Source organism: Kogia breviceps, chromosome 3 (assembly GCF_026419965.1).
Source record: "Kogia breviceps isolate mKogBre1 chromosome 3, mKogBre1 haplotype 1, whole genome shotgun sequence".
NCBI lineage: Eukaryota > Metazoa > Chordata > Mammalia > Artiodactyla > Physeteridae > Kogia > Kogia breviceps.
Genome location: NC_081312.1, coordinates 53,312,105 through 53,333,346, shown reverse-complemented (window position 1 = coordinate 53,333,346; position 21,242 = coordinate 53,312,105). Strand labels below are relative to the sequence as shown.

Sequence of the window (21,242 nt, the reverse complement as noted above, 5' to 3'; positions counted from 1 at the left end):
AGTGCAATTATATGAGACCCTGGATTTTTTAGCTGAGTCTCTCAACCCCCATTTGTGAGTAAAATAAATAAATGCTATCATGTTAAGCTACTGTTTTGGGGTGGCTTGTTACACAGCAATGAATGATTAGAACAATGTGGCCTTTCACATGAGCTAGTCACATCACACAAATGTTTAATATGATTTAACATGTATATAGAATTTCCTTATTTTGCTTGATATCATTTATTATACACAGGGTATCAAAGGGTGATAGATGTCCAAAAGAAATATCTAATGTAAGCCAGTAAACTTTTATAAAAAGTGATTCATTCACTCAACATATATTTATTGAGAATCTACTATATGCTGCGTAATTTTTTACGCATTTTGTTGTGGGAAACACAACAAACAGATAAATTCTTTGTCACTATATACAGTGTCATGAAAGAGACAGGCAATAAATTTTTTAAATGTATAAAATAACTCCAGGTAGTTATGTGATAAGAAGAAACAATAGATCATTCAAGGGATTTGGGGTTGATTATCTAAGATAGGGTAGTCAGGGAAGATATTTCCCAGAAGACAGTCTTTGAAAATTAACACCCCAGACTGAAATAACAGCAAATGTTTAAGCCCAGAGTTGTGAAAAAGAACAAGAAGAAAGAATAATGTGTCTAAAGCAGAGTGAGTAAAGAGGAAAGTGACATGAGATGACAATGAGGAATGTGAATTCCATTTTAGGTGAGATGGGAAGCCATGGGAGGAATCTGATCAGGGGAATGAGATGATTTCAATCACTCTGGCTCTTGTATGAATATAACAGAGATGGCTAGCTGTTGACCAAAATCCATGCCCTCTTATTCCTGGCACACAGTGGTGTGATTATGTGCCTAAGGTGTAGCCAACAGAATGTGATTGGAACTAACACGCTTCTGGCCCATAAAAAGTCTCTCATGTGTGACCATTCAAGCTCTTTCCCACTTCCAGCTGACAGGGATGGAGGTAATACTCAGAACAACCTTAGCAGCCACAGTTTGAAGATGGCAGAAACATCATCACCCTAGGTGCCTAATGACTGCATGGAATAGATTTTCTTACTCCTTCACCCGCCCCCGCCCCCCACCCCCAACACCAATCATATACAACACCACTGCCAGCATAATCAACTAGGAAACACCCTAAACTTTTTCATGAAAAAAAGCTGAAGTAATTTTGTTTTGAGTAATTACATGTATGGGTCTATTTGTTAACTCAGTCAAGTCTACCTTATCTAATACAGTGGCTAAACAGCCCCTTCTAAAAGAGGGGCTGGACTAGAAAGAAGATTAATGAAAAGACTATTTTAATCAACTAGAGGAAAAATACTGATAGCTTACACAAGGGTGAACAGTGAACTTGGCAAGATATGGTCAGATTCAGAGTATAGTTTGAAGATAGAACCAAAAGGACATACTGATGATCACATTTAAGAATATCAGCTAGAAATTTTGAAAATTCTTATAATCCTTCAATACTCTTGTGAAACCAGATAATAGAATAGACTTTTCCTGATTCACTTTTGACTGAGAACAAAATCCACAGAATTCCACAGTGAGTGTAAGACAAATCTTCTTATGCAGAATTTTCAAAGAAACTCCATTCTTTGATTCTTGGACTTTATAGAAATTAAGCACATAAAAAGTGGCAGAGACCAAATTTGTTTGGAAGGATATCTTTGGATAAAACTGTGAGATGAAGCTTCTTCCAGGCCCAAGGCAGCAAGAGAGCCTGTCTATTTCATCTCAGTCCTAGTGAGGGGCTTTTCATGGGACCAGCCAAAGCTCTAAAATATTTTCCCTGAAATGATGCCTGACATATCTGAGGAAACCAAAACCTGTGTGACAACAGTATAGAGGTGGCTACATTGGAATCTCTCTGCTCTCACAGAATTTATTGGTAAGAGCTTCTGCTTACAGCTGTGAGTCACACACGGAAGGAGAGGAAGTATGGGCTTCTTGTCTTGGGCTTTGCTGAGTTGGCTACCTGGAAGAGAGAGAAGCTCTCAGCAGAAAGGCAGTAGAGGTAGGGCATGATATGCTCAGGGAATGTGGCTCATCAGTGGTCTTGGGAGAATCCGTGACTAGAGAGTTCTCCTTGTTGCACACAGATGTGCATCTCTTCTAGGTAGAGGAATCTCTTAAGAGTCCATTAATGTGCCAAGGAAGAAAAAAAAAATGTTTTATATAGAGAAGACCTTCCTACCCTGCCCCAAGCCAGGAAGGTCAGAATTTGGCTATAAGCTCAGAATCTGGCTATCAGGTCAGGGACGGGGTGGTGGAGAGGAGGGTAGAGAATAGACAAACAAACAGGAAGAAGCCAACCACACCAGCCCCTGTCGCCTTTCCCACTGCAAGTGTGCAGCCCAAAGTGGACCCAAGCTGGGCAGGGGAGAAAATTTTACATTAAATCAGGTTTGGAGTTTCATTACTATTTTGGAACGTGTATCCAAAACACTGAACTAAATGCATTATTGTGACCTGAATGCACTGTAGGATGCTCTATTTCTAATAATGAACAAAAGAGTTATGGGGTCTGCTGACTTTTCTTCTGAAGCAGGGGAAGATTAAGCCACTGAATAAAATTTTATACGACCACAGGACACTAAGATACAGTAAGTCTTGGTCATGTTATGAACCATGTTTGCTCAAGACAGCGGCTCATTCAATTCATGACGGAAGAGAAATGTGGGCATTTCTAAATACAGTGACTCACAACAACAGAGAACTTTAGGTGGGAAAGTTTGGAAAGCACTGACCTCAGGCCACCCCACATGCACCTAGGAAATCAACATAGTTTTCTTATCAAATGCATTAAGCAACTGCTGTTTCTCTCCTAACTTGAGAGAAATGTGGCTCAATCACAGCAACTTCTTAAAGGATCATAAGAAAAGGCACTGCTGCTATATTTATGAATACCTAACAAAACTTTAAAACATATGAGATTCTTCAGTTTTGGAGCTTGTTATCTACATGGAGGATTATCTACATTATTTAGTGTTCTCTTTTTTTTTTTTAAAGGCAAATGACACTTCAGAAATGTTTCTAGAGTTTTATTCCTGTCTGCATCCTACAATCTTATTTTGTTCATGGATATTCTCAAATGGCAGTGGGAATTCTATGCACAGGATATTGTCGTGCTTGTTCAGAAAACCTGGTCTGTGGATCTTGATTTAATTATAGAAAGGAATGGGGGGAAAATGAACCTAGAGTTCTGTTTTTGCTGTGTCCATGACACAGTTAATATAAGACACTGCAGAGGTCTACAAATTCAGAAGACTTGAAAATAATTTCTTTGATATAATAAGAAGAAAACCATTTTTCTTTAACTGAATTTCTTGGCCTTTGTGGCAGAAATCAAATGCCTCATATTATTGTAGTAGTTTTTCTCCCCACAGTTTAACCTAGGACCTGTTAACCAAGGCTACTTCTATATTCAGTAAGATTACATACAAACTCAATTTTATGAATTATGTAAATGCCACTGCTGAGAAGTTCTACTGGTAATATGACTATGCAAATGTACACTTCAGATAAATTTAAGGCATAAAAAAGAAATTACAAATTTGAGAAGTACATTTTTAAGGCTGTATTTATTTTAGGTCATTCATGTCAAAACTGAAAACTGCCTTTTGTAAGAACACAGATGAAAAATTCTAGATGAGATGAGGAGGAGCAAATCATTCTGGGAGCATCTACTGCTGTGAATTGAGTTAGTTCTTTATGGAGGGTACCTGAGCAACACCAACATTTTATGCTAGACATTTTGCCAGTTGTACTGGGATTCAATATAGTTTCAGATGATCCTATGATCAGACTAGATTTAGAAAACCACAGTCATCAAAGACTGGGATGAAAACTGATTTAGAAGTTGGGTTGGTTCTGATTGTGAAGTTTTAGGAATAATTTAATCAACTGATTTTTATTTTATTTTCCTTTTTATGTATGCTAATAGGTGATATACAGTTTAAAAGAAAACCTAAGTATAACAAATCTGAAAGACTTCTTTCAATAACATTTGATCTCATAGGAAGACACTGTGGTAGCTCAATTGGCATGATGTTTTATTTTATAATGATACATAAAATAATGGTATATCTTGCAATTACTAAATATTGTATGGCTTACAATTTTGTAGCAGATAGTGCAGTATCCACAGTGTCTTTTTTTTTTAATTTTTATAAACAACAGCAATTTATTTATCACAATTCTAGAGACTGAGAAGTCCAAGATCAAGGTGCCATCAGGTTCAGTGTCTGGTGAAGACCCACTTCCTGGTTCATGGACTTTTTTTTTGCTATAATCTCAAATGGTGAAAGGAGAAAGGGAGATTTCTTGGGCTTCTTTTTTTTTTTTTTTTTTTTTAAATCTGTGTGGCTTGTGGGATTTTAGTTCCTTGACCAGGGATTGAACCTAGGTTGGGCCTCTTTTATAAGGATACTAATTCCATTCATGAGGGCTCTACCCTCACAACCTAATCACCTCCCAAAGGTCCAACCTCCTAATACTATCATCTTGGGGATTAGGATATAAACATATGAACTTTGTGGCCGGGGACACAAACATTCAATCCATAGCAAGGTGCTATTGGAATGTAGTGGGTAGAGGTCAGGGATGCGTCTAAACATATTACAATGCACAGAGCAGTTCCCACAAGAAAGAATTACCATCCTAAAATGTCAGTAGTGCCAAGGTTGAGAAACCCTGGTTCAGATTTATCTGATTGTTTACTTATGATTAGGTTCAGGTTTGACATTTTTTTGGTGAGAAACCTACATAGGTGATATTGTGGCTTTTTAGTAAATCTCATCAGGAGGCTCTTCCTGTCAAATTGTCCCTTTTGGTGGTCCCTAAGTCTGATCATTTGGTTAGAGTGGAGACTGCTGAATCTCTCAACTGAAAAGCTACCTTTCCTGCTTTGTAGTTAGTAAAAACTACAAAGGGGTAGCTTGTAGTTTGGGGTGATACTTGGATATCTTGTGAATATTCTAATATTCTAATATTCTAATAATATTCTAATATCCAAATATTTTACCCAATAATTCAGCATCCATTAATAATCCTTGATGGAACCAACTATTACACCGGGGATTGCAGAATGGTTGTTTTCTTTTATTCTACCATTCCTTCTATGATTTTTAGCTGGGATCCTTCTGGAAAGAAGAGCTTTTCATTTCTATTTTTCTTTTTCATTTTACTATTACTATGGACTAATGAAATTGTAATTTAACATATTATAAACCATTATCATCGTTAACTCATTTCAATGCTCAAATTGCCACTAATTTGGCCAACAGGAGTCACTTTAAGCTGTCTCCTATGTCCTTTTGATATTTCCCTTAGTCTTTGAGCTTTCTTTAGTCTTCTTTTTTTTTAAAAAAGATGCTTTATTATTTTTATTTTTACTTTTCATAGTTATTGACCACATTCCCCACACTGTGCTACATCTCATACCCATGACTCATTTACTTTGCAACTGGGAGTTTGTACTTCTTAGTCTCTCTCACTTATTTCTTCCCTCCCCCACCCTTTTTTTAGCCTTCTGAGTCTTCTTTGCTTTTTGGCACAAAATACGTCCCAGGTTCACCTTCTACTTTCCCAGCCCCTGCCCTGGAATCATCTATTTCTCCAAATGTTCCTTGTTTTTTTTTTTTTTTTCCCCAAGGGGGCATAGTGTTTAGAACCAAGAACTGGGTGTCAGATATTTTCATTGTTACTAGAGTATCATTGCTTCTAAGCTCTTTCAGTTGACAGAGCAAAAATCATGAACTCTTGAAAAACATATACATTTGAAAAAATCCTAATACCACCAATTCAAGTTGAACAAATACCACTAGATCTCTGTCCTTCTATATTTGTATCTTCCTTCTCCCACAGTGAGAACCCTGGTTCTCAATAAAAGCAATATATATTTGTGCATTTGTTCTACCCTATAATATATATCCAAAGTGGTTTGTGGATTACTCTCCGATAATGTTTTTATTAGTCTGTGGTTTATCCCCTCCTTTTGTGAAAAAATGAATACAGATAGAAGCACTTCCAGAATGGCATAATAAAGGTCTCTGAAAATCTGGTCCTCCATAAAAGCAACAAAAACACAGGCAAAAATGTCAAAAATCAACTTTTTAAGAATTCCGGAAATTAACCAAAGCTTTCATAAAATTTGAGAAAGATTTATTCAAGAAAAACAGCTAAAACTAGGTAAGAACAGAAAGCTTTCTAGCATTTTAACTTAGTCTATTCTTCTCCCCTTCTCCTTAGCTTTGCAGTAGACATGAAACTATTAGCTGTGAAATCCACAGTGTCTTGATTTACAATGTAACAATATTTTGACTAGAGTATATTTTTGGCCAACTAGCATATTTCTGATAGTTTGGGTGGTAAAGGATAACTATGGTCACTAAAACCACCACAGTCTACATTCACAAAATCACAAGCGTTTATCTCAATATACTCAACTATGTTTTGCTTCCATTATAATCCTTCATTAATGATAAATTTTCATTTGTCTTCTGGAAGAGTCCTCTTGGGCATATGGATGTCTATTTTAACTTTAGAGGCCTTGGTGACCATCCTCCACCCCCAGCCCAGGACCACACCAGGTAAAGTGAGAAATGAAGATGCATATGCTTTCCTTGCACAGTGACTTCACCTTCTCCGAAATGGAAGGTTAGCATCTCTTCCACAGGCAGCACCAGCACACTAGCTAGAACATCACTGCTGTTGACTTAGCGAACCACCTTTTATATAAATTCCTCAAATAAACTTTACCTTTGACTAACTCAGACTTTTCCATGACCTTAGCTAATCTCAGTCTGTTAAAACTCTACCCAGCCTACAAGACCTGATGCAAATGTCATTAGATATTCCATAATAACCTCAGCCAGAAACTACTATAATTTTTATGTTTATAGCTTTTACTCATGCTTGCCAAATACTGAATCATATGGCTACAAATTGATATATATATATTTTCACTATCTGAGAGTAGAATCCTTGAGTACAAGATAATGTTTTATAGATCTCTATGTAATCCCACAATTTAAAGCTCTGCATGTAATAGGGATTCAATAAATGTTTATTGGTGCATTTGTTAAATCCTTAAACTAATACACGATCTGTATAACAATGCATAATGCTCTATGCCACATTTGGATTTTAATCATTTTTTTTTATTAAGAACATATTATAAAACTATTCCATAATATCACAAAAATATATTATGAAAACTATTCAATGCAAATATAGAAATTTATGCTGTAACATTTTCTATGCAAACTTACCTCTCACAATGATGTTGGTAGACTTTTTTGCAGGGTTTCCCACATTATTATTGGCAATGCAGCTGTAAGTACCAGCATCTTCTGAGGTGATGGCAGGTATGGTTAAAGTTCCTCCATTCAAAACAGTCTTTTCAGGCAGAGTCCCAAAGGACCTGACCCAGGTGAGAGAGGGTACAGGCTCTCCTCCTGTCGTAACACATACTAATGTTATGGCCTCTCCAGGATTTACAACTATAGGGTCATCCACCAAGAGTTTAATTGACGGAGATGCTAAAAGACATAAACAAAAGAACATGCACCTATTTAGATCTACTACAACTAGAGTAACTATGCTTTTATTTCCTCAAACAATTAAAATGAAATATTGTTCTCTTTTGCCAAAATCTTACCTTATTAGTCAAGTATAAATCATGTAGAATGGTTACTCATTTTAATTACATGTTATAAACCCATGGAATTGTTTTAAGATCTTACACATGGAGAAGGGAATTAAAATTTATGTATTCTTGGATTATTGTTCCAAAATTAGAATGATAAGAGGGATTAAAGTTTTAAAACAAAAATCCCTTTCTCTTTTAATGCTGACAATCTCTTTCATCCTTCCAGGTATAAATATTGCAGCTGTTTAGTCCTTGTATTTTCATGGTGAAGATTGTCATTTATTTAATTTTTGGATCATTCTGAGGTGAAATGATACATATTTTGCAACCTGAACACAACCAAGTAAGATAAAAGATCACTGGAGGATTTTACTAAGCAGTGGGCCTGGTTTTTCATCTTGAAAGGAATAACAAAATCATGTAATTTAAAGCAGCCCCCCTTGGGCTTCCCTGGTGGTGCAGTGGTTGAGAGTCTGCCTGCCGATGCAGGGGACGTGGGTTCGTGCCCTGGTCCGGGAAGATCCCACATGCCGCGGAGAGGCTGGGCCCGTGAGCCATGGCCGCTGAGCCTGCGGGTCCAGAGCCTGTGCTCCACAATGGGAGAGGCCACAACAGTGAGAGGCCCGCGTACCGCAAAAAAATAAATTAATTAATTAAAAAAAATAAATTAAAAAAAGCAGCCCCCATATTTCCTCTCTAAACTCTCTGTTCAGAAAGTTTAAGCAATGAGTTTTCATAACCACTGCTTTAAAACTCAGAAACAAATAAACCACTGTTCAAACATAGTCACCAAACTATGACGACCACCACTCCAATGTTTGGGTTATAATAATCTCCCCAGTGAAAATAAGTTGCTTGCAACTTTTCAGGTAAAAAAAAAATTGTAGATAAATATCCATTCAATAAAAAATGCCCTATTACAGACTTTTCATCAAAAACTCAAAGTAGAAACTGCACAAAAGCTCTGTTCACATACAGAACTTTTTTTTCTGCTTATACCACAGTGCCAGCCTATATAATGCATTCCTAAATAAAAACAGGGGGAATGCATTAGGCCAATGTTTGAGTTCACACATTCAGAAATATTTGATGCCAAAGTTAAAACTGAAATCTATTCATATTGGGAACACAAAGTGTTCAATTGTACTGTGTAATGTTTTTAGATATTAATTGCAGCTTAGAGTTGGAGAGTGCTTTTCTCAAAATAGAAGGTAAACTCCTTATGTGATTCAATATTGTCTGCCTTGTTTGAATATAATGGAATACTACTCAACCATAAAAAAGATGAAAACTTGCCTTTTGGGACATGGATGGACCTTGAGAGTATTACGCTAAGTGAGATAAGTCAGAAAGACAAATACCATATGATCTCACTCATACTTGGAATATAAAAAACAAACAAAAACCCCAAATATATGTACAAACCAAACGAAACAAAAACACACACGTAGATACAGAGAACAGAGTAGTGGTTACTAGAGGGAAAGGAGCAGGGGGAGGGTGAAATGAGTAAAGGGGATCAACTGTATGGTGACTGATGAAAACTAAATTTTTGATGGTGACCATGCTGTAGGGTACAAAGAAGTAGAAATATAATGTTGTACACATGAAACTTATATAATATTATTAGTCAGTGTTGCCTCAATAAAAAATAAATTTGAAAAGATGCCAGAGGAGAGCAAGAAGACAACTCCATATTATAATTATGGTTCTGTGGAATAGGTATGGAATGCCTGGAGGACCTTTTTAAACATCATTGTTGCATGCTGGCCCTTCTAACATCATCTTAAGGAACACAGATGTTTCCAAAGTATCTTAATTGCCCTTGTGAGATGTTGACTTGAATTTATAAATATCTATGATAAACCTATTGGGAATTCACAAAATAAAAATAAGAGGCAAAAGGCATTGCAATTTGGTAGAAAAGAAAGCATCTCAAGGAGTTATTTAATATTGTTAAACTGATAAAAAAGAAACTACTAATTAAATATTTTTAAAATAGATATTATACTTAATTATTGACATAGCATTATGAAAAAGTAAAAGAAATCCCTATAGCTTAGTTTGAGTAAATAATATAATCTTACAAAGCTATTTAGTTATAATACAATTGTACACAGTCCAATAGTTACATTATATTAGTAAAACTCATTTGTTTTACATCATGTTTTAGTAAAATTAAAAGTCCCAAGGCCTAAGGACCATTAATAGTATATGTTTAGATTATAGAAACACACAATGGTGACACTAAGAAATATTTGCCCCTGAAATTGAGTTGGATAAGGATGAGTTGTTTTTCTACTAGATAGACAATATTTAAAGAAAAAGGTTCAAGAGAATTTCAAAGCTCATAAAATAATATATAAATAACAACAGACCACTGTTTTACCTACAGTGCATTGCAGAAGTGTATTCACAATCTTATTAAAAATTCTCTTTTCCAAATCTAAATTGAAAACAGCACACTGTCCAACTTAGTTTTATTAAAGATTGTATTATTTCTGATGTTATCATTTTAATTTTATAATTTAAAAATAAATATAATTTTAATTTTTAAATTTTATAATAAAATTTTAATTAATAATTAAATAATTTAAAAAATTTTATAATTTTAACATCAGGCATTATAATCCCTGATGTTAAAAATGTCCCACAAAGACCCCAAAATGAGCTAATGACTTCAAGAATACTCATACAGGGCTTCCCTGGTGGCGCAGTGGTTGAGAATCCGCCTGCCGATGCAGGGGATACGGGTTCGTGCCCTGGTACGGGAGGATCCCACGTGCCGTGGAGCGGCTGGGCCCGTGAGCCATGGCCGCTGAGCCTGCGCGTCCGGAGCCTGTGCTCCGCAACGGGAGAGGCCACAACAGTGAGAGGCCCGCGTACCACAAAAAAAAAAAAAAAAAAAAAAGAATGCTCATACATATTTTAGTAACAAAATTTTAAAGCTTTAAATTCTAAAGAGATCAAGGTGAAATTGTTGTCATTTTGTTCTAGCATCTTACGTTTGATTCTATAAATATCAGCTTTGTTAAACTAGGAGGCTATGCTTAAGAACCATAGGGTCATTGGATTCATCAAGCTTAAGTGTAAATCATGCCATAGAGAAAAAAATTAAAGTAGGGAAAACATTGAAAAATATTTTTGTGTATTATTAAAAATATTTTAAGAAGAGATTTCATCCTGGGCTACTTAAGTCCCTTGCTATAAGCTTCCATAGCTCCCTTATTTTCCCTTTCATATCACATCTTATAACATTAGGCTTCCACTGTGGCTCTTCAGACAGAAGCATCATGACTGCATTCTCTGAAATATGGCCTGATAGTTGAATGGTAAGAGCACAAATTCTGGAGAACAATACCTGGGTTCTTGACTCTGCTATTATTTAATAATTGTGTGCACTTGGGCTAGTTCTTCTACTCCTGAGTGCCTCAGTTTTCCACTGTTGAAATGGAGGAAAATAATTACCTGTCTTACAGAGGTGAGATGATTTAACACGTGTTAAGTGCTCACAATAGTACCTAGTACAAAACATGCAATGAAAAAGCATTTTATTTTGTCATTGTTTTCATTACTACCCCCATAGTCTCATCCTGTGCTTGTACAGTTACTGTGCTTAATAAATATTGGTAGGCAAATCAATAAGTGGGCAAATGAATAAATGAATGACTAGTGTAAACAATGTAGTCACTAAACGATGTAATTTTTATATTTGACTCTGATGCATTTGACAGAGATATTTTAAAACCATTTTGACTTTTGGAGGTCCTACGCCATATCACAAAAAACATATTTAAATATACCCATACATTTTGAGGACACATACAACATTTATTAATTTTGTTTTACTGATATATTTTAATTTGTAAGTTGAAACTATTGTTATTTAAGATTAATTTTTGTAGTGCCTTTAAAGCTTATAGGCAGGGAGATCTTCAAGATGGCACAAGAGTAAGACGTGGAGATCACCTTCCTCTCCACAAATACACCAGAAATACATCTACATGTGGAACACCACCTACTGAAGGCTGGCAGAAGACCTCAGACCTTCCAAAAGGCAAGAAGCTCCCCACATACCTGGGTAGGGCAAAAGAAAAAAGAAAAAACAGGGACAAAAGAAGAGGGACGGGACCTGCACCAGTGGGAGGGAGCTGTGAAGGAGGAAAATTTTCCACACACTAGGAAGCCCCTTCATGGGCAGAGACTGTGGGTGGCTAGATGGGGAAGCTTCGGAGCCATGAAGGAGAGCACAGCAACAGGGGTGCAAAGGGCAAGGCAGAGAGATGCTTCCACAGAGGAGCAGTGCTGACCAGCACTCACCAGCCTGAGAGGCTTGTCTGCTCACCCACTGGGACGGGTGGGGACTGGGAACTGAGGCTCGGGTTTCAGAGGTCAGATTCCAGGGAGAGGACTGGGGCTGGCTGCATGAACACAGCCTGAAGGGGGCTAGTGTGCCACAGCTAGCTGGGAGGGAGTCCGGGAAAAGGTCTGGACCTGCCTAAGAGGCAAGGGACCATTGTTTCGGGGTGCATGAGGAGAGGGGATTCAGAGCACAGCCTAAATGAGGTTCAGAGATGGGTGCGAGCCGCGGCTATCAGTGCAGACCCCAGAGACAGGCATGAAATGCTAAGGCTGCTACTGCAGCCACCAAGAAGCCTGTGTGCAAGCACAGGTCAATATCAACACCTCCCCTCCTGGGAGACTGTGCAGCCCGCCACTGCCAGAGTCCCAGGATCCAGGGACAACATCCCCGGGAGAACACACGGCACACCTCAGGTTGTTGCCACATCATGCTGGCCTCTGCTGCTGCCGCAGGCTTGCCCCACATTCCATACCCCTCCCTCCCCCTGGCCTGAGGGATCCAGAGCCCCCTAATCAGCTGCTCCTTTAACCCCTTCCTGTCTGGGTGGGGAACAGATGCCCTCAGGTGACCTACACGCAGAGGCGGGTCCAAATCCAAAGCTTAATCCCAGGAGCTGTGCCAACAAAGAAGAGAAAGAGAAATCTCTCCCAGCAGTCTCAGGAGCAGTGGATTAAATCTCCAAATCAACTTCATGTACCCTGCATCTGTGGAACACGTGAATAGACAACAAATCATCCCAAACTGAGGCGGTGACATTGGGAGCAACAATATATATATAGTTTTTCCTTTTCTCTTTTTGTGAGTGTGTATGTGTATGCTTCTGTGTGTGGTTTTGTCTGTATAGCTTTGCTTTTACCATTTGTCCTAGGGTTCTGACTGACCTTTTTTTTTTAAGTATAGTTTTTAGTGCTTGTTATCACTGGTGGATTTGTTTTTTGGTTTGGTTGCTCTTTCTTTCTTTTTTTAAAATTACTTTTTAATTTTTTAAATTTTTAATATTTATTTTTTATTTTTATTTTAATAACTTTATTGTTTCTTTGTTTCTTCTTTTCTCCCTTTTATTCTGAGCCATGTGGATGACAGGGTCTTGGTGCTCTGGCTGGGTGTCAGTCCTGTGCCTCTGAGGTGGGACAGCCAAGTTCAGGACACTGGTCCACCAGAGACCTCTCAGTTCCACATAATATCAAATGGGGAAAATCTCCCAGAGATCTCCATCTCAACGCCAAGATGCAGCTCCACTCAACGAACAGCAAGCTACAGCGCTGGACACCTGATGCCAAACAACTAGCAAGACAGGAACAGAACCTGACCACTAGCAGAAAGGCTGCCTAAAATCATAATAAGGTCACAGACACCCCAAAACAAACCATTGGACACAGACCTGCCCACCAGAAAGAAAAGATCCAGCCTCATCCACCAGAACACAGGTGCTAGTCCCCTCCATCAGGAAAGCTACACAACGAACTGAACCAACCTTAGCCACTGGGGGCAGACACCAAAAACAATGTGAATTATAAAACCACAGTCTGTGAAAAGGAGATCTCAAACACAGTAAGTTAAGAAGACAGAGAAACACACAGCACATGAAGGAGCAAGGTAGAAACCCACCACATCAAACAACTGAAAGGGAAATACGCAGTCTACCTGAAAAAGAATTCAGAGTAATGATAGTAAAATTGATCCAAATCTGGGAAATAGAATGGAGAAAATACAAGAAACGTTTAACAAAGATCTAGAAGAAGTAAAGGGCAAACAAGCAATAATGAACAACACAATAAGTAAAATTAAAAATTCTCTAGAAGGAATCAATAGCAGAATAACTGAGGCAGAAGAATGGATAAGTGACCTGGAAAATAAAATAGTGGAAATAACTTCTGCAGAGAGAATAAAGAAAAAAGAATGAAAAGAACTGAGGACAGTCTCAGAGACCTCTGGGACAACATGAAATGCACCAACATTCGAATTATAGGGGTCCCAGAAGAAGAAGAGGAAAAAGAAAGGGACTGAGAAAATATTTTAAGAGATTAGAGTTGAAAACTTCCCTAATATGGGAAAGGAAATAGTTAATCAAGTCCAGGAAGCACAGAGAGTCACATACAGGATAAATCCAAGGAGAAACACTCCAAGACACATATTAATGAAACTATCAAATATTAAACACAAAGAAAAAATATTAAAAGCAGCAAGGGAATAAACAACAAATAACATACTAGGGATTCCCCATAAGGTTAACGGCTGATATTTCAGCAGAAACTCTGCAAGCCAGAAAGGAGTGGCAGGACATATTTAAAGTGATGAAGGAGAAGAACCTACAACCAAGATTACTCTACCCAGCAACGATCTCACTCAGATATGAAGGAGAAATTAAAACCTTTACAGACAAGCAAAAGCTAAGAGAGTTCAGCACCACAAAACCAGCTTTATAACAAATGCTAAAGGGACTTCTCTGGGACTTCTCTAGGCAGGAAACACAAGAGAAGGAAAAGACCTACAATAACAAACCCAAAACAATTAATAAAATGGTAATAGGAACATACATATCAATAACTACCTTAAATGTAAATGGATTAAATGCTCCAACCCAAAACCACAGATTGGCTGAATGGATCCAAACACAAGACTCATATATATGCTGTCTACAAGAGACGCATTTCAGACCTAGGGACACAGAGAGACTGAAAGTGAGGGGATGGAAAAAGATATTCCATGCAAATGGAAATCAAAAGAAAGGTGGAGTAGTAATTCTCATATCAGACAAAATAGACTTTAAAACAAAGACTGTTACAAGAGACAAAGAAGGACACTACATAATGATCAAGGGATCAATTCAAGGAGAAGATATAACAATTGTTAAGTATTTATGCACCCAACATAGAGCATCTCAATACATAAGGCAAATGCTAACAGCCATAAAAGGGGAAATCGACAGGAACACAATCATAGTAGGGGATGTTAACACTCCACTTTCACCATGGACAGATCATCCAACTGAAAATAAATAAGGAAACACAAGCTTTAAATGATACATTAAACAAGATGGACTTAATTGATATTTATAGGGCATTCCATTCAAAAACAACAGAATACACTTTCTTCTCAAGTGCCCATGGAACATTCTCCAGGATAGATCATATCTTGGGCCACAAATCAAGCCTTGGTAAATTTAAGAAAATTGAAATCATATCAAGTATCTTTTCCGACCACAGTGCTCTGAGACTAGATATCAATTACAGGAAAAAATCTATAAAAAATACAAACACACAGGGACTAAACAATACACTAATTAATAACGAGGAGATCACTGAAGAAATCAAAGAGGAAATCAAAAAATACATAGAAACAAATGACAATGAAAACATGATAACCCAAAACCTATGGGATGCAGCAAAAGCAATTCCAAGAGGGAAGTTTATAGCAATACAATCTTACCTGAATAAACAAGAAACATATCAAATAAAAAACCTAACCTTACACCTAAAGCAATTAGAGGAAGAAGAACAAAAATACCCCAAAGTTGGCAGAAGGACCGAAATCATAAAGATCAGATCAGAAATGAATGAGAAAGAAATGGAGGAAACAATAGCAAAGATCAATAAAACTAAAAGCTGGCTCTTTGAGAAGATAAACAAAATTGATAATCCATTAGCCAGACTCATCAAGAAAAAAAGGAGGAAGACTCAAATCAAAGAATTAGAAATCAAAAAGGAATTGACAACTGACACTGCACAAATATAAAGGATCATGAGAGATTACTAGAGCAACTATAACCTGGAAGAAATGGACTAATTCTTAGAAAAGCACAACCTTCTGATACTGAACCAGGAAGAAACAGAAAATATAAACAGATCAATCACAAGCACTGAAATTGAGACTGAGATTAAAAATCTTCCAACAAACAAAAGCCCAGGACCAGACGGCTTCACAGGCGAACTCTAGCAAACATTTAGAGAAGAGCTAACACCTATCCTTCTGAAACTCTTCCAAAATAAAGCAGAGGGAGGAACACCTCCAAACTCATTCTACGAGACCACAATCACCCTGATACCAAAAGCAGACAAAGATGTCACAAAGAACGAAAACTACAGGCCAATATCACTGATGAACACAGAGGCAAAATCCTCAACAAAATACTAGCAAACAGAATCCAACAGCACATTAAAAGGATTATACACCATGATAAAGTGGGGTTTATCCCAGGAATGCAAGGATTCTTCAGTATATGCAAATTAATCCATGTGATACACCATATTAACAAATTTAAGGAGAAAAACCATATAATCATCTCAATAGATGCAGAAAAAGCTTTCGACAAAATTCAACATCAATTTACGATAAAAACCCTCCAGAAAGTAGGCATAGAGGGAATTTACCTCAACATAATAAAGGCCATATATGACAAACCCACAGCCAACATCGTCCTCAATGTGAAAAACTGAAACCATTTCCACTAAGATCAGGAACAAGACCAGGTTGCCCACTCTCACCACTATTATTCAACATTGTTTGTAAGTTTTAGCCACAGCAATCAGAGAAGAAAGAGAAATAAAAGGAATCCAAATCGGAAAAGAAGAAGTAAAGCTGTCACTCTTTGCAGATGACATGATACTATACATAGAGAATCCCAAAGATGTTACCAGAAAACTACTAGAGCTAATCAATGAATTTGGTAAAATAGCAGGATACAAAATTAATGCACAGAAATATCTTGCATTCCTATACACTAATGATGAAAAATCTGAAAGAGAAATTAAGGAAACACTCCCATTTACCATTACAACACAAAGAATAAAATACCTAGGAATAAACCTACCTAAGGAGACAAAAGAACTGTATGCAGAAAACTATAAGACACTGATGAAAGAAATTAAAGATGATACAAACAGATGGAGAGATATACCATGTTCTTGGATTGGAAGAATCAGCATGGTGAAAATGACTATGCTACTCAAAGCAATCCACAGATTCAATGTAATCCCTATCAAACTACCACAGACATTTTTCACAGAACTAAAACAAAAAATTTCACAATTTGTATGGAAACACGAAAGACCCCGTATAGCCAAAGCAGTCTTGAGAAAGAAACACAGAGCTGGAGGAATCAGGCTCCTGGACTTCAGAGTATACTACAAAGCTACAGTAATCAAGACAGATGGTACTGGCACAAAAACAGAAATATAGATCAGTGGAACAGGATAGAATGCCCAGAGATAAATCCACGCACATATGGCCACCTTATTTTTGATAAAGGAGGCAAGAATATACAATGGAGAAAAGACAGCCTCTTCAATAAGTGGTGCTGGGAAAACTGCACAGCTACATATAAAAGAATGAAATTAGAACACTCCCTAACACTATACACAAAAATAAACTCAAAATGGATGAAACACCTAAATGTAATGCCAGATACTCTAAAACTCTTAGAGGAAAACATAGGCAGAACACTCTATGACATAAATCACAGCAAGATCCTTTTTGACCCACCTCCTAGAGAAATGGAAATAAAAACAAAAATAAATAAATGGGACCTAACTAAACTCAAAAGCTTCTGCACAACAAAGGAAACCATAAACAAGATGAAAAGACAACCCTCAGAATGGGAGAAAATATGTGCAAATGAAGCAACTGGAAAAGGATTAATCTCCAAAATTTACAAGCAGCTCATGTAGCTCAATATTAAAAAAACAAACAACCCAATCCAAAAATGGGCAGAAGACCTAAATAGATATTTCTCCAAAGAAGACATACATATTGCCAACAAACACATGAAGGAATGCTGAACATCATTTATCATTAGAATGCAAATAAAAACTACAATCACCTCACACCAGTCAGAATGGTCATCATCAAAAAATCTCCAAACAATAAATGCTGGAGAGGGTGTGGGAAAAGGCAACCCTCTTGCACTGTTGGTGGGAACGTAAAGTGATTAAAAAACTAAAAATAGAACTACCATATGACCCAGCAACCCCACCCTTGGGCATATAACCTGAGAAAACCATAATTCCAAGAGAGTCATGTACCACAATGTTCATTGCAGCTCTATTTACAATAGCCAGGATATGGAAGCAACCTAAGTGGCCATCAATAGATGAATGGATAAAGAAGATGTGGCACATATATACAATGGGATATTTTCAGCCATAAAAAGAAAGGAAATGGAGTTGTTTGTTGTGAGGTGGTTGGACCTAGAGTTTGTCACAGAGAGTGAAGTAAATCAGAAAGAGAAAAGCAAAAACCGTATACTAACAAATATATACGGTATCTAAAAAAAAAAAAGGTCATGAGGAACCTAGGGGCAGGATGGGAATATAGACGCAGACCTACTAGAGAATGGACTTGAGGACACGGGGAGGGGGAAGGGTAAGCTGGGACAAAGTGAGAGAGTGGCATGGACATCTATACACTACTAAATGTAAAATCGATAGCTAGTGGCAAGCAGCCGCACAGCACAGGGAGATCAGCTTGGTGCTTTGTTACCACCTAGAGAGTGGGACAGGTAGGGTGGGAGGGAGGGAGGGAGACGCAAGAGGGAAGAGATATGAGGATATACGTATATGTATAGCTGACTCACTTTGTTATAAAGCAGAAACTAACACACCATTGTAAAGCAATTATATTCCAATAAAGGTGTTAAAAAAATAGATAAGTCAGACAAAAAAAAAAGCTCATAGGCAAAAGTGAAGTGCAAGTGAATGCTAGTTTTTTTATAGTGCTCTTGAAATCTCTGCACTTATATAGGTAATTAGGATATTAAGAAAGATTAATCTCATTGCAGTAAAACATGTATGTGTTTGAGTGTTCATTAAATATCTATTGCATGTTTTGGTTGAATTATCCCATCACTATGTAAGAATAAACATGTAAAGCCATCGAGATCATCAGCTTCCTTATAACCATGAGACAAGAGCATTGTTCTAAAACATACTGCAGGATCTAGATATCCAGTCATTCTTCACAGTAACATATCAGAGACAGATTACTATTTGAAGCTCATTTTAAGTAATAAAGAAAGAAACAGAGAAGTTGAAAAGAGACAAGAGAAACACTGAGTGGACAGTATGTTAATTTTTATTTGGGATGTTCATCAAACCAAAGTAAAAAGTAGAAAAAGGTGAAATACATAAAGTAAAAAAGGAAATCTATCAAGTTAAGTGAAGCATCTATAGTATATTTTAAAAATCATAGATTATTGTAAACATGTTTTATAGTTATTGCCAAAACATGGCTCAAATTACATAAAAATTATTCCGACTAAGTCTGCTTTTAACATGACACATGCACAGACATACACCACCAGCTATAAACATTCTCATTTGTATACAGTGCTCATAAAAAAGTGCCCATCAGACTATCCGAATGAAAATCTTGCCAGCACTCAATGATGGAAAGCATGGGTCACCACAGCAGTTGTCTTAGAGACTTGGCTCCTTTAAGATCGGTATGTCAACATTCTAGTATGCTTGATGTTCTCCGTTGTGGAAATATGAGAGATCGAGAGATAGACAGATAGATAGATAGATAGATCTATAAAGTATTCATCCTGGGAAGGATGTGATGAAGTAGAATGACAAGAAAAGAAAGAGAAAGAAAGGGAAAAGAAGGGAAGGGAAACCAAAGAGAGGAGAGACCAAACAGTCTGTGGTTTTTATTTTCCAAAATCCTAAACCTTCAATAACTACAATACGGAAAGTATATTTTAGGAAATATCTCTGAGGAAGAGAATTCTTCTCATGTTCCCTTCAGTTCCTCCCCTCCTGGCCAACAAAAAGAAAAGTTTTCTTGGGCTAAGCAACAGTTACTTCAGTTGGTCTGAGACAGAGAGGACTGGCTTCTTGACTCTCACACCAAATCCTGAACATCTGCATATTCAAGAGCAGAGGGGATGCATGGGTCCCTTCCTGCTTTGAGGTCACTAAGTATGACTGGCTACACAGACAGGCCATAGTGAGTCTCATGGGAAAGGCTCCACACCTCAGGGGAACAGCCCCAGCCCCACATAATGGAATGGAGGAAGCAGAGAGAGGGGCCAGAACTGAATGTGGCAAGACAACAGGAATGAGGGAGATCTTAGACAATATGTGCCTGTCAAAAAGATCCAGATCTCATGCCCCACACCTTGGTATAATATAGCACCCACTAGAATTTAAATAAAATCTGGTGGAAATGGAACTCCACGTTGACTGAGATACAATTTCTGAAATTATGGCAGAATAGGTGGTTGAAATAAAAATGAAGTTGAATTATAGAATAATAAAGATATATTTCTTTCAAACCTGAGTTTGTAGACTGGGATTCATGACCATTAATTTTAGAGTCAGTTCCTCGTGAGGTCTTCTGGATGTGTAATACAAAGATTTAGTTTGGGTTTAATTAAGAATACATTCTGTAGGAAGAAAATACTATTGTATTGGTGGGTTTGCTTTGGCTACTACCTAACATAACAGCTAGCTGAAGATAAACATGGTTTAAAAATATTGAAAACAATGCAGTGCTAATCATCTTTATATTTTTAGTAATTTGGCTCTCCATGGATCTGGGCCTTTTAATTTTTAAAAAGGAACTTAGTTTTTCACCCCCGACGCTTCAATTAAATTGATATGAAATAGGTAACTATGGTAAAAGCTGCCAGTTGCCTTGAGTTAGAGATAATCTGAGACATATGATTTTTTGACTCAGTATTCTTTGAATACTGAGTCACAGAGAAAAATCACAAGGAAGGAAGAACATGAAAAAACAAACAAAAAAAATCCCTAAAACCAATAAAACAACAATAAAAAAGAACCCACCGGAATGAACTTCAATAAAAAATCCTCAGCTAGGATGGTATTTGACTTATTTTGAATCCTCCCAAAAGCAGGTCCTAATATAAGAAAATAGTTCATTTGGGTGGAGATGGCAGGAAGAATACTGAAGGAGAAGAGAAGAGACAAAGAAAGGGAGAAAACCCAGTAATGGAGCACTAATGAGCAGTTGTCACTGTGAGAAACCTGACTCCCTGCTGCTGGGGACCCTTTGGAAAACTAGATAGAACACATCTCAGAACTCTCCCTCTGAAAAGTGAGGAGGCTGGCTGGGGTATTTACCTACCAACTCCTGTCCTTCATTAGTTAAGGATTATTCTATGGGTCTTAACTTACCAGCCTTCTGCACTGGCTGAACACATTGTTGAGTCCAGAGAATGTTTTCAAACAGAAGGATA

General features: G+C 37.3%; 1 protein-coding gene across 7 annotated transcripts in view; it reads right to left on the bottom strand.

The window, feature by feature from the left end:
- MDGA2 (MAM domain containing glycosylphosphatidylinositol anchor 2) overlaps positions 1–21,242 on the bottom strand; it is an 819,485-nt gene that overhangs the window by 248,525 nt on the left and 549,718 nt on the right. For 6 of the 7 annotated variants that reach the window (XM_059056743.2, XM_067028497.1, XM_067028498.1 and 3 more), the window contains one exon: positions 7,301–7,570. In XM_059056743.2, the coding sequence (XP_058912726.1) occupies positions 7,301–7,570 (270 nt within the window). Of the gene's footprint in view, positions 1–7,300; positions 7,571–11,041; positions 11,059–21,242 lie in introns of those variants that run through there. The other variant, XM_067028502.1, reaches the window with a different exon arrangement.